We start from the raw sequence: 14,172 nt of genomic DNA on the forward strand, positions 1-14,172 counted from the left end.
TTTTTTTTTTTTTTTTTTTGCAGTACGCGGGCCTCTCACTGTTATGGCCTCTCCCGTTGCGGAGCACAGGCTCCGACGCGCAGGCTCAGCAGCCATGGCTCACAGGCCCAGCCGCTCCGCGGCATGTGGGATCTTCCCAGACAGGGGCACGAACCCGTGTCCCCTGCATCGGCAGGTGGACTCTCAACCACTGCGCCACCAGAGAAGCCCTGATTTGTCTTTTTAAACAGAATCTCTTTGCCTATTGTGTTGACTGAAGGAGGCAAATACAGGGAGACCAGTTTGGAGTGTATTGCAATGACCCAGTACAGAGCAATTAGTGGTATGGACCAGGGTAGTAGTGTAGGATAGGTGCAAAGTGCTCATATTCTGGATTTATTTTGAAGAATTTACTGACTGACCAGATGTGGGGTATGAAAGAAAAAGAAGAAGAGACAAATAGTGTTCCATTTTTGTCTTGGCAACTGGAAGGATGGAGTTATCATGAAATGAAGTAGAGATGACTGTAGACAATCAGACTGGAAGGCAAATAACAGGAACTCAGTTTTGCAATGTTAACTTTCAAGATGCCTTTTGGAGTGGATATGTATAGTAAGCAGGCAGATATATGGGTCCTGAGGTCAGGGCAGAGATCTAAACTAGACATTTACATTTGGGAGTCATTGAGATAGAGAGGGTTTTTAAAGCCATGAGATCTTACCTAGATGATGAGTCTACATGAAGATACAGAAGGTCTATGAACTTATTCCCAGGCATCCCAATATAAGAAGTTAAAGAATTAAGGCAGAACCTACAAAGGAGTCTCAGAAGGAGTGGCCAGAGAGATGGGGAGAACCATGGTCTGATACCATAGCAGTATTAGTGACCTTGAAAAAGTAATTTCAGTGGAAAGATAGGAATGAAAGCTTGATTGAAATGGGTTCAAGAGAAAATAGGAGGAGAGGAATTGGAGCAAGGAATATAAACAACTCTTGAATTTTTCTACAAAGGCGGAAATAAATGTCTTTCATAGAGGGGGAAGTGGGGTCAAGAGAAGTCTTTAAAAAAAAAAAAGGCAGCATGTTTATATGCTGATGGCAGTGATCCAGAACAGACAGAAAAATTTGTGTAGGAGAGAGGGTTAGAACGAAGTCCTTGAGTGGACAAGAGTAGGATGGGAGCTAATTCACAAGAGAAGGGATTGTCCTTAGATAGGAATGTAGACATTCTTCTACAGACTCTGTAGGGAAGAAGAGTATATGGGTACAGGTGCTTCTATGCAGTAGATATGGTAGTGTAAGCTTGTGGAAGTTCTCACCTGATTGCTGCTATTTTCTCTGTGAAATAGGAAACTAGGTAATCAGCTGAGAGTGAAGATGGTGGGAAAAGTGTTGGAGGTTTGAAGAAAGAGGAGGAATTGTAAAATAGTCATCCAAGAGCATGGGAGAATGAACAGGCCAAGGAAGTATATTATGATTGCTGGCAGCGTTCACTTTGAGGTTCATAGTCATGAATTTGAAGCAAGAGTAGTTATTTTAGTAGATATTGTTGATACTTTGCCCAGATTCTCTTGGATTCCTTTTTACTGTTTCCATGCACACCCTGGTTTGGTGGCTTCTGCTTCCACTAGCCAGCACCTGTGGCTCTTTTATAGACTGTTCTTGCTTACTGGAGCCTCTTTTGCCCTGAATGTTTTAGTGCCTAAGATGGCACTGGAATGGAGGTACTAGTGGGAATGAAAGAAAGGAAATTATGATCAGAGATAGAAATGCTTAAAAAATAGGATAATGCAGTGCTTGAGTTGTTGTTATTGGTAAGGTATAGGGTGTGTCCCATAGAATGAGTGACAGTTCTCTTGGATATATACCTAGGAGTGAAATTGCTAGATCATATGGCAGCTGTACCTTCAATAAGAAGCTTTTAGTTTTCCTTTTATATTTCACCTGGGTCATTTACCATCATAAAACGCCAGTGCTTCATATATGACTGCATTATCAAAAATGCATCCAATCAAACATTTGGCATTAAAAAATGTCTTTGTAAGGTTCATTGCAACTTGACTCTTTGGAGCATCACAAATAAATTGTCCCATGTCAAGACAGACAACACAGCTTGAAGTGGTCCCATTTCCTGACCATTGTGGCAATGATCTCCACTTCCCTATGCTAAAAGGCACCCCCCTCCCAGGATTAGATGGTGCCAAGATGATTGCTGGGGAGGATGGGTCTGGCTTATCAGAGTTAGAAGTAGACAGTGGACGTACTGCTGCATTCAATCTGGACTGCTCTTGTTCTTTGCAGATGGAGGCTGGAGGCCTAGGGAGAAACTTCAGAAAAAAAAATGTTTTTAACTTTCCCCTATTACCTGTTACCTCGGATTAATTCGTCTGGTTTTTTTGGTTTAAGGCCTCTCTTTCATGCTGTTGAATTATTTAAAAGCTGTGTAAATGAAGGTATAGATTGAGTAAGTTTGGTAGCTGGAGTATATTTCCTTAGTTCACATGAGAATTTCTGTTCACAGGGCAGAGAAAGCCAGTGCCCTGGTGTCTGAGTCACCTGGGGCACTGTTGCACTTCCTGGCCCAGATATCCACTCTAGGACCTTGCTTATCAGAATTCCCACTTTAGAGAGCTGTACTTGGAGTCCTCTCTCCAATGGCAGATGACAGAATACCAATCCAGCTGTTCTAGCATCCTTTAATTAATTTTCTGACTGATCACCTACAATCTCTTCTCCCAGCCTTTCTTTGCTTAGATCTAGACATTGTTCTAGGTGCACTTCTGATGAAACTCATAATTTGCAAGTAGGAAGTGTGGTCTTCTCTTCTACCTGTGTAGGTTGTAGATTCTCCAGCTGCCACTGTGTTACCATCTGCTGTATATCATCCAAAAGCTCATGTTCTTAGCTGCTGATAGCACCCCTCTTGGCTTTCCAGCATTGAAATGGGTTCATTTTCATTTTGTGTTTTCTTTTGAAATTTCAGCAGGATGTGGGGAAAAGGAAAAATATATCTTTGTTATTGACCTTTTCTCTACTCTTATCTAGATCAGGACAGTCCAATCCAACCTTTTATCTCCAGAAGGGCTTTCAAGCATATGTACTCAGAAAAAAACCACCTGGTTCACTTCTTCCTAAAGCACATAAGGTATGGTATACAAACACAATGATAAATTCCTTGTTGACTAATAAATGGATTTTATACACACAAAACAATTTAAATTGCTTTTTAAAATAATCTCAATTATTAAATATAGAAAATGCATTTTATTTCTTAGATGAAAATTTCACTTGAATTGTATCCCCCCCCCTTTTAGTTTTTATTAAGGATTTGAGTTTGAAATCTGAGGCTGTGTTTAGGCTGTTAATCCTGAGCAATACCCAGTCCTCTTATGGATTTGATTCCTTCCTATACAATTAGCTAGAAATACAGTCACCCAGTAAATATTTTCACTGCTACTCATTTATAGGTATTTTGTACTTTGGTTGAATTATGTTTTAAAAAGTACAGTATTATATCTTATAACAATATATACTCACTGAATACTTTAATATATTTGATATGACAATTCCCTGATCTTTTGGTGATAAAAAGAAATATTTAAATAATCATTTTTATAGTATTCTCTAAATTGACAGTGAGAATTATAAAAGATTTTTGTTGAAAACTGACTGTTCAGAAAAACAGGTATTATCTATGGATTTTTAGAGAAGAGAACATTAAAAGCATAATGCATATTTTGAATATTATTATAATCATGTATAACAGGTGCTTCCCAGGCCCAGCTGACTAGAGATGGGCCATTGAAGCGTGGGTTTAATATCACAGTAATGGAAAATGCAGATTCTGACCTTCTTAGTCCCGTATCATATTCCCAGAAAATGAAGTGACTTGGATGCTTAAGATAGAAAAATTTTGCTAACTTTTATTAAGCCTCAACACGGCATGGCTGAAGGAAAATCCCCACCTGTAGGGAGAGATTTATGCCCCAATAAACAACTGGGTTTGTCTCCTCTTGATAACAACCTAGATGTCTGGAAGACATCAGAACATAACATAATGCTTTCAGCCCAAGGATCTGGAGTACTTTTGTTTCAACTTCCTTCATTTTTTCCAAATCTGCATTGGAAAAAAAGCAGTGTTCCCACACTGCCATCCACTTTATGACCAGCCTCCACCACTCTACCCCACCCCCCTTTCCCAGCACCAGGTGGTTATAAACACTTCTTTCTATAGCCATTGGCACCACTGGCTGCTCTCACCTTGGTTATGGGTTTAGTCACTTCCCTGCTGCAGTTATTGCAGCAGTAGCTGCTTTATCCCTGTTGTGAAAGTGAGCTGCATGGTTTCTTCTCCTTAGAAGTGGTCAGCCACCACTGCCTGAGTCTGGGGAAGTGGACTTTGCAGGTAGATGAGTTGGCATCAGAGTTCTGCAGTAAGCTGTGTCCCTGGGTCCTGAGTGATAAGCCTGTACATCTGTCCTGGTTAAGGAAGCCCTTTTCTTCTCCTGTCTTATTTGGGCTCCTGCTTCAGTACCAGCTTGCTTCTCATTGCCTTCTTACCCAGTAGTTATCTTGAGGTCCATGGCAGCCCTGGGTACCGGGCAGGATCCCCACATCCCTGCCTTGGAAACAAGTTCCTCCATTGATCTCCCGAAGGAGTGGGTGCATTTCCTTTCTACCGGCACCCACTGGCCTTCCCCAGCATTCTGTACTTGACTGTGCCCAGAGTGTTGGAATAGAGAGCCCCCATGGGAAACTGGAGTTGTGGGGGTTGGGGGCTGGGGAGCAAAAGCAAGAGTGAGCCAGCAAGCAGGGAACTGATAAGAAAAAAAAGGGATGTTTTTATGATGATACATGCGAAATATTGTGGTCAGGAAATGTCACCTTCATATTATCAGAGTTAGGAATAAGCCCCATGCATGTACCTATCCTTTTAGCCTAATTAAATGATCAATTTTTAGTGCTGGCCTAATTTATAATTGTAATAATCACACTAAGACTACTTTATTTTTTTTAAAGCAATTTTTTTTTGAATTTTATTTATTTTTTTATACAGCAGGTTCTTATTAGTCATCCATTTTATACACACCAGTATATACATATCAATCCCAATCTCCCAATTCATCACACCACCACCACCACCCACTGCTGTTTTCCCCCCTTGGTGTCCATACGTTAGTTCTCTATATCTGTGTCTCTATTTCTGCCCTGCAAACTGGTTCATCTGTACCATTTTTCTAGGTTCCACATATATGCGTTAATATACAATACTTATTTTTCTCTTTCTGACTTACTTCACTCTGTATGACAGTCTCCAGATTCATCCACATCTCTACAAATGACCCAATTTCATTCCTTTTTATGGCTGAGTAATATTCCATTGCATATATGTACCACATCTTCTTTATCCATTCGTCTGTCGATGGGCATTTAGGTTGTTTCCATTACCTGGCTATTGTAAATACCACAGCAATGAACATTAGGATGCATGTGTCTTACCGCTTATTGAAGAGATGGTCTTTTCTCCATAGTATATTCTTGCCTCCTTTGTCATAGATTAGTTGACCATAGGTGCATGGGTTTATCTCTGGGCTTTCTATCCTATTCCATTGATCTATATTTCTGTTTTTGTGCAAGTACCATATTGTGTTCATTACTGTAGCTTTGTAGTATAGTATGAAGTCAGGGAGACTGATTCCTCAAGCTCTGTTTCTTTCCCTCAAGACTGCTTTGGCTATTTGGGGTCTTTTGTGTCTCCATACAAATTTTAAGATTTTTTGTTCTAGTTCTGTAAAAAATGCCATTGGTAATTTGATAGGGATTGCACTGAATCTGTAGATTGCTTTGGGTAGTATAGTCATTTTCACAATGTTGATTCTTCCAATCCAAGAACATGGTATATCTCTCCATGGTATATCTGTTGGTATCATCTTTAATTTCTTTCACAAGTGTCTTATAGTTTTCTGCCTACAGGTCTTTTGTCTCCCTAGGTAGGTTTATTCCTAAGTATTTTATTCTTTTTGTGCCAGTGGTAAGTGGGAGTGTTTCCTTAATTTCTCTTTCAGATTTTTCATCATTAGTGTATAGGAATGCAAGAGATTTCTGTGCATTAATTTTGTATCCTGCAACTTTACCAAATTCATTGATTAGCTCTAGTAGTTTTCTGGTGGCATCTTTAGAATTCGCTCTGTATAGTATCATGTCATCTGCAAACAGTGACAGTTTAACTTCTTCTTTTGCAATTTGTATTCCTTTTATTTCTTTTTCTTCTCTGATTGCTGTGGCTAGGACTTCCAAAACTATGTTGAATAATAGTGGTGAGAGTGGACATCCTTGTCTTGTTCCTGATCTTAGAGGAAATGCTTTCAGTTTCTCACCATTGATATTTGCTGTCGGTTTCTCATATATGGCCTTTATTATGTTGAGGTAGTTTCCCTCTATGCCCACTTTCTGGAGAGTTTTTATCATAAATGGGTGTTGAATTTTGTCAAAAGATTTTACTGTATCTATTGAGATGATCATATGGTTTTTCTTCTATTTGTTAATATGGTGTATCACATTGATTGATTTGCATATATTGATGAATCCTTGCAACCCTGGGATAAATCCCTCTTGATCATGGTGTATGTACCTTTTAATGTGTTGTTGGATTGTTTGCTAGTATTTTGTTGAGGATTTTTGCATCTATGTTCATCAGTGATATTGGCCTGTAGTTTTCTTTCTTGGTGACATCTTTGTCTGGTTTTGGTATCAGGGTGATGGTGGCCTCGTAGAATGAGTTCCTCCCTCTGCTGTAGTTTGGAAGGGTTTGAGAAGGAAAGGTGTTAACTCTTCTCTAAATGTTTGATAGAATTCACTGTAAGGCCATCTGGTCCTGGACTTTTGTTTGTTGGAAGATTTTTAATCACAGTTTCAATTTCATTACTTGTGATTGGTCTGTTCATATTTTCTATTTCTTCCTGGTTCAGTCTTGGAAGGTTATACCTTTCTAAGAATTTGTCCATTTCTTCCAGGTTGTCCATTTTATTGGCATAGAGTTGCTTGTAGTAGTCTCTTAGGATGTAGTAGTCTCTTAGTATTTCTGCAGTGTCTCTTGTAACTTCTCCTTTTTCATTTCTAATTTTATTGGTTTGAGTCCTCTCCCTCTTTGATGAGTCTGGCTAATGGTTTATTTATTTTGTTTTGCTTCTCAAAGAACCAGCTTTTAGTTTTATTGATCTTTGCTATTGTTTTCTTTGTTTCTATTTCATTTATTTCTGCTCTGATCTTTATGATTTCTTTCCTTCAGCTAACTTTGGGTTTAGTTTGTTCTTCTTTCTCTAGTTCCTTTAGGTGTAAGGTTAGATTGTTTATTTGAGTTTTTTCTTGTTTCTTGAGGTAGGCTTCTATTGCTATAAACTTCCCTCTTAGAACTGCTTTTGCTGCATCACTTAGGTTTTGGATCGTCATGTTTTCATTGTCATTTGTCTCTAGGTACTTTTTGATTTCCTCTTAGATATCCTCAGTGGTCTCCTAGTTATTTAGTAATGTATTGTTTAGCCTCCATGTGTTTGTTCTTTTTACGTTTTTCTCCCTGTAATTGATTTCTAATCTCATAGTGTTGTGGTCAGAAAAGATGCTTGATATGATTTCAATTTTCTTAAATTTACTGAGGCTTTATTTGTGACCCAAGATGTGATCTATCCTGGAGAATGTTCCGTGTGCACTTGAGAAGAAATTGTAATCTGCTTTTTTGGATGGAATGTCCTATAAATATCAATTAAATCTATCTGGACTCTTGTGTCATTTAAAGTTTGTGTTTCCTTATTAATTTTCTGTTTGGATGATCTGTCCATTGGTGTAAGTGATGTGCTAAAGTCCCCCACTATTATTGTGTTACTGTCAATTTCCTCTTTTAGAGCTGTTTGCAGTTGCCTTATGTATTGAGGTGCATATATATTTATAATTGTTATATCTTCTTCTTGGATTGATCCCTTGATCATTATGTAGTGTCCTTCCTTGTCTCTTGTAACATTCTTTATTTTAAAGTCTATTTTATCTGATATGAGTATTGTTACTCCAGCTTTCTTTTGATTTCCATTTGCATGGAATATCTTTTTCCATCCCCTCACTTTCAGTCTGTATGTGTCCCTAGGTCTGAAGTGGGTCTCTTGTAGGCAGCATATATATGGGTCTTGTTTTTGTATCCATTCAGCAAGCCTGTGTCTTTTGGTTGGAGCATTTAATCTATTCACGTTTAAGGAAATTATCGATATGTATGTTTGTATTACCATTTTCTTAAATTGTTTTGGGTTTGTTTTTGTAGGTCCTTTTCTTCTCTTGTGTGTCCCACTTAGAGAAGTTCCCTTAGCATTTGTTGTAGAGCTGGTTTGGTGGTGCAGAATTCTCTTAGCTTTTGCTTGTCTGTAAAGCTTTTGATTTCTCCATCGAATCTGGGTGAGATCCTTGCCTGTTAGAATAATCTTGGTTGTAGGTTCTTCCCTTTCATCACTTTAAGTATATCATGCCACTCCCTTCTGGCTTGTAGAAGAGTTTCTGCTGAGAAATCAGCTGTTAACCTTATGGGAGTTCCCTTGTATGTTATTTGTCACATTTCCCTTGCTGCTTTCAGTAATTTTTCTTTGTCTTTAATTTTTGCCAATTTGATTACTATATGTCTCAGTGTGTTTCTCCTTGGGTTTATCCTGTATGGGACTCACTGCGCTTCTTGGACTTGTGTGGCTATTTCCTTTCCCATGTTAGGGACGTTTTCGACTATAATCTCTTCAAATATTTTCTCTGGTCTTTTCTCTCTCTCTTCTCCTTCTGTAATCCCTATAATGCGAATGTTGTTGCGTTTAATGTTGTCTCAGATGTCTCTTAGGCTGTCTTCATTTCTTTTCATCCTCTTTTCTTTATTCTGTTCCACAGCAGTGAATTCCTTCATTCTGTCTTCCAGGTCACTTATCCGTTCTTCTGTCTGAGTTATTCTGCTATTGATTCCTTCTAGTGTATTTTTCATTTCAGTTATTGTGTTGTTCATCTCTCTTTGTTTGTTCATTAATTTTTCTAGATCTTTGTTAAACATTTCTTGCAATTTCTCGATCTTTGCCTCCATTCTTTTTCCAAGGTCCTGGATCATCTTCACTATCGTTATTCTGAATTCTTTTTCTGGAGGGTTTCCTATGTCCACTTCATTTAGTTGTTTTTCTGGGATTTTATCTTGTTCCTTCATCTGGTACATAGCCCTCTGCCTTTTCATCTTGTCTACCTTTCTGTGAATGTGGTTTTTGTTCTACAGGCTGCAGGATTGTAGTTCTTCTCGCTTCTGCTGTCTGCCCTCTGGTGGATGAGGCTATCTAAGAGGGTTGTGCAAGTTTCCTGATTGGAGGAACTGGTGATGGGTAGAGCTGGGTGTTTCTCTGGTGGGCAGAGCTCAGTAAAACTTTAATCCAGTTGTCTGCTGATGGGTGGGACTGGGTTCCCTCCCTATTGGTTGTTTGGCCTGAGGCGACCCAACACTGGAGCCTACCCGGGCTCTTTGGTGGGGCTAATGGCAGACTCTGGGGGGGCTCACGCCAAAGAATACTTCCCAGAACTTCTGTTGCCAGTGTCCTTGTCCTCACGGTGACACACAGCCACCCCCCCACCTCTGCAGGAGACCCTCTAGCACTATCAGGCTGGTCCAGTCTCCTATGGGGTCACAGCTCCTTCCCCTCGGTCCCAATGAGCACACTACTTTGTGTGTGCCCTTCAAGAGTGGAGTCTCTGTTTCCCCCGGTCCTGTCGAAGTCCTGCAGTCAAATCCCACTAGCCTTCAAAGTCTGATTCTCTAGGAGTTCCTCCTCCCGTTGCCAGACCCCCAGATTGGGAAGCCTGACGTGGGGCTTAGAACCTTCACTCCAGTGGGTGGACTTCTGTGGTATAAGTGTTCTCCAGTTTGTGAGTCACCCACCCCACAGTTATGGGATTTGATTTTATCATGATTGCGCCCCTCCTACCATCCCATTGTGGCTTCTCCTTTGTCTTTGGACATGGGGTATCTTTTTTGGTGAGTTCCAGTGTCTTCCTGTCAATGATTGTTCAGCAGTTAGTTGTGATTCTGGTGTTCTTGTAAGAGGGACTGATAGCACGTCCTTCTACTCTGCCATCTTGAACCAATCTCTCACACTAAGACTACTTTTAAGGAAAATACTAAGGAAATTATTATCCTCTGGGTTATTTGTTGATACTGTTTTAAAATTAATTTCTAACCTTAATGTTAGTTCACAAGTAATTATTAAATTTCTGTATTTCTGATTTTTAATTATCTATCGTCCTATTTAGATTGATAGAGAATTTAAAGTCCAGAAAACTTTGTTTTCAATTGGATTCCCCGTTCCCAAACCTTTATTGTACTGCAGTGATGCGTGTGTCATTGGAACAGAATTTTATGTGATGGAACATGTACAGGTAAATTAACACTTAATTGTACTTTTTGTTGCTTTTATTTTTAATTGCGAAATTAGATGTTAATAAGTGATAGTATATTGTAGGTAATTAGTTTGCTTTGCAAGGGCTTAAACTTTTTTCTTTTTCTTAAAACAACAGAAATTTATTCTCTCAGTTCTGGAGGCTAGAAGTTTGAAATCAAGGTGTCAGCAAGATTGGTTCTCTATGGAAGTTTTGTTTTGTTTTTGTTTTTTAAATTTTTTTATTGAGATATAGTTGATGCACAATATTATATACGTTACAGGTGTATTACATAGTGATTCACAATTTTTAAAGGTTATACTCCACTTACAGTTATTATAAAATACTGGCTCTATTCCCTGTGTTGTATTAAACTTTCGTTTTATTTTGAGCACACACAGTTTGAGCAGGTTGAAGTAAACTAGGAACAAATTTAGTAATTAGGGCGTATTGGCTTAGTCTTCCTCTAGGTGTCAGTAAAGAGCTATATGTAATGGCAATAACTAAACCGTCCAAATAGTAGGGGAAAAAACTACTCCAAATAGGACATCAATCCATTAAAAATAAATCCAAATTGTTTTAAGGGTTTTTTTTCGGTAAGATGTTACTTGAGATTAGTTTTTGTCCTTTAAGTTCATCTTGGTGTATCCTTGTATTTTTCCTTTGGCATGTACACTCTTATGTTAAACAAGTTTCACAAATGACAGTTTTTCTAGCGCATTCTACAAAGAATTGGTTTTGGTTGTAAGACTGTATCCTGATCTTTTTTGTAGGTAACAGGGGATGATGACACAGCAAATAATTGGTATGAAGAGATTTATTTTGTTTTATATTATCTGTTGTAATTGCTTCCATAGGGCCGAATCTTTCGTGATTTCACAGTTCCTGAAGTTAGCCCAGCAGAACGCTCAGCCATATATGTGGCCATGATAGAAACCTTGGCTCAGTTACATTCCTTGAATATACAGTCACTGCAGCTGGAAGAATATGGTAGAGGTGCTGGGTACTGCAAAAGACAGGTAACACATCCACACAAAGTGCTCCTTTTCTCAAGTTGTTGGAAATAATATTAGTTAAAATAAAAACCTATTATTTTATACTTTTCTGAAACTTGGCTATAACTTAATATCAGCCGTCAGATTGACTTGTTTTAAACATAAAACAATTTTGTATTTTTAGATCAGATTTTGTTCAGTAAAAGCTTCTGTAACAGCATGTACATAAATGCAGATTTAAAGCTGTTTCTATCTCTTCACTTAATTTACCAATATATTTTCTATACAATTGTCCCTTTTTAAATTAGTTTAACAGATATTTATTAAGCATGAATGTATGTTTAATATGTGCTGAATACTGTGTTAAATATCAGGAAAATAGAAATAAGTTCTTCCCCTAAAGGAACTTATGGTCATTTTTGAGACATCTATACCTGAATCTCATTTACATGAGACTTGAAAATGGTATAAAAGAGTATGTAATCTGGTAGTAAATTGTTTGGTACTCATCATGAAAACTGTTCCATTCAGAGGATAGATATCAGTATGCCCTTGCTTAGGTTGGGGAAAGCTTCCCCGGGAAAGATATGTCTTGTACTGTGTATTTAAGGAAGGATAAAATCTAGAGCAATAGGGAAGAGATGGTGAGCATTTCAAATCAAAGAAACAGCAAGACCAGATATGTATGGGGCTGTTTCCCTTTGTATGTCTTTTTGAGGGGGCAGAAGGGAGAGAAACGGGAACTAAGGTTTAGGGAATACTCATTACGTGCCAGCTCCCATGCTAGGTGAGTTGTTAGACCTAGTGTTTTTTAATCTTTGTAACAACCCTAATACATAGGTATTACTACCCCCATTTTGCAGATGAGGAAACTGAGGCTTGCAGGTATTAAGTAATATACAAATAAGTGGCTTAGACATAATTTCAACCCAACTCTCTGAGATTCCAAAGACGAAGATCTTTACTGTACTAAATCGAACAGAGATACCTTAGAAAGTGGGGAGAGAGATATAAGTAGATAAATAATATTATTTCAGTTGATGGAGGACTTTGACAATAGGTTGTCTTATTTGCATTCAATTCTAAGAACAATTTTAAAAATCTTTGCATTTTTCATATCTGTAATATATTTTTGAAGATTCTTTAGAAAATTCTATGGGTAATAAGAAAGGGGATTAAAATGAAAAATAAAGATCTCCTTTCTTCTTCTAGTCCCTATATTACATTTTTCAGGGATTACTTGTTTCTTGTGACCCTTCCAGAAATTTTCTTTTTCTATGTTTTGGTATGTACGTATGTGTGTTTGTGTGTGTTCTTTTTTTTTTTTCTCCTTCCACAAAATATTTGCTGAATAAAGACTAGAACCCACGTCTCTTGATTCCTAGGCCAGTATTTTTTTTCCTGATAAAAGTCTAGGTAAGTAAAATGAAAATAGATGGAAGAGAAACTTAAATGTTGAAGTTTTCAGGCTGATATGAGTTTTTTAGGCTAATATGAGTATCACGGCATTTGTCCTGAGCATTTAACACTAAAACAAAATTTGATATAATTGAATTTTGTTTTAATTTTAGAATTGCTGAATCTTATATTCCACTTTCAGCTCTGTCATTTTTTAAATGTATATATCTTTAGGTATCAACCTGGACAAAGCAATATCAAGCTGCAGCTCATCAGGACATCCCTGCCATGAACCAACTATCTGACTGGCTAATGAAAAACTTGCCAGATAATGACAATGAAGAAAATTTGATTCATGGAGATTTCAAACTAGATAACATAGTTTTCCACCCTAAAGAGGTATTGGAAGCCCTGTTTATAAAAAATTGAGTATGTCTGATTTGGGATACACGTACTAAGTAGATGTTCCCCCAGAGCACTGAAGGAGCCCACCCCATCCCCATTCCTCCCCTATATTCAAAACTAACATTACCACTCACAACTTTTAGAAATAAGTCCTGCAGATATTCTGGCATAGGTATCTGCCCACCTATAAAAGGCTGGGTCTAATCACCTGATTTACTACTTTAAAAGGATTTGGGAATTTACATGCATGTTGCTGTTTTCTTCAAAGAAAATTTTTCAGCTACTAAATATATTTAGCTTATCCACGTTCTTGCTCTTTCTTCTGGTTCATTTTCATTTTTTTCCCTATCTGATAAAGAATTTTGTATTTGATTATTATAAGCTCAGAGAGGACAGAATTCCAAAAGACTCTTTTGAGTCTTCAAAAGAATTTGTATGAGATTAACGTAACCTTGCCCTGTGTAAATGTACACAGTGTAATCTTTATAAAGAGTACAAACAAATCAGAGCTATAACCCTCCTCCACTGAGCATAGTGAGGCCTAGGATTGGAGGAGTATGGTGGGAATGAAGAAAGTACTTCAGTTCTCCTCTCTTTACCTGTATGCCTTTGGACAAGACATTTATTTGGCCCTTAGTATTCTGATATTGATGTGAATGATTTACAGTTCCCTGAATCTTCCTTCTTAGGAGAAAATTTTCTGGGTTCATTAGTTTTCTCAGAATGCTAAGATGTTTTAGGGCAGGAAGAGCTGTTCTAAATTCATGTGCTAAGCTTCTGGGTTTCATGTTCTTTTCACACAGGAAGAGGACAGGAGGAAAATAACATTATATATTGCATTGCTGTCATAATTCAAAGTACTACTATATCAATTGAAAGTTCAAATGTAATATAAAGACATATGAGCACATGTACCATCAAGACAAAATTTTTCATAGAAAAGTCAGTTTGGGTATTTAAATTAT

General features: G+C 37.9%; 1 protein-coding gene across 3 annotated transcripts in view; it reads left to right on the forward strand.

Moving 5' to 3' along the window:
* ACAD11 (acyl-CoA dehydrogenase family member 11) overlaps positions 1-14,172 on the forward strand; it is an 87,197-nt gene that overhangs the window by 4,184 nt on the left and 68,841 nt on the right. For 2 of the 3 annotated variants that reach the window (XR_003005518.1, XM_024761677.1), the window contains exons 2-5: positions 3,024-3,123; positions 10,284-10,409; positions 11,267-11,428; positions 13,037-13,201. Coding sequence is in view for 2 of the 3 variants with exons in the window: in XM_024761677.1 (XP_024617445.1) it covers positions 3,024-3,123; positions 10,284-10,409; positions 11,267-11,428; positions 13,037-13,201 (553 nt within the window). In the remaining variant the exon portion in view is untranslated. The remainder of the gene's footprint in view (positions 1-3,023; positions 3,124-10,283; positions 10,410-11,266; positions 11,429-13,036; positions 13,202-14,172) is intronic. The other variant, XM_024761678.1, reaches the window with a different exon arrangement.

This window comes from Neophocaena asiaeorientalis, unplaced genomic scaffold, assembly GCF_003031525.2.
Source record: "Neophocaena asiaeorientalis asiaeorientalis breed wild unplaced genomic scaffold, Neophocaena_asiaeorientalis_V1.1 scaffold401, whole genome shotgun sequence".
In the NCBI taxonomy this organism is placed as follows: domain Eukaryota; kingdom Metazoa; phylum Chordata; class Mammalia; order Artiodactyla; family Phocoenidae; genus Neophocaena; species Neophocaena asiaeorientalis.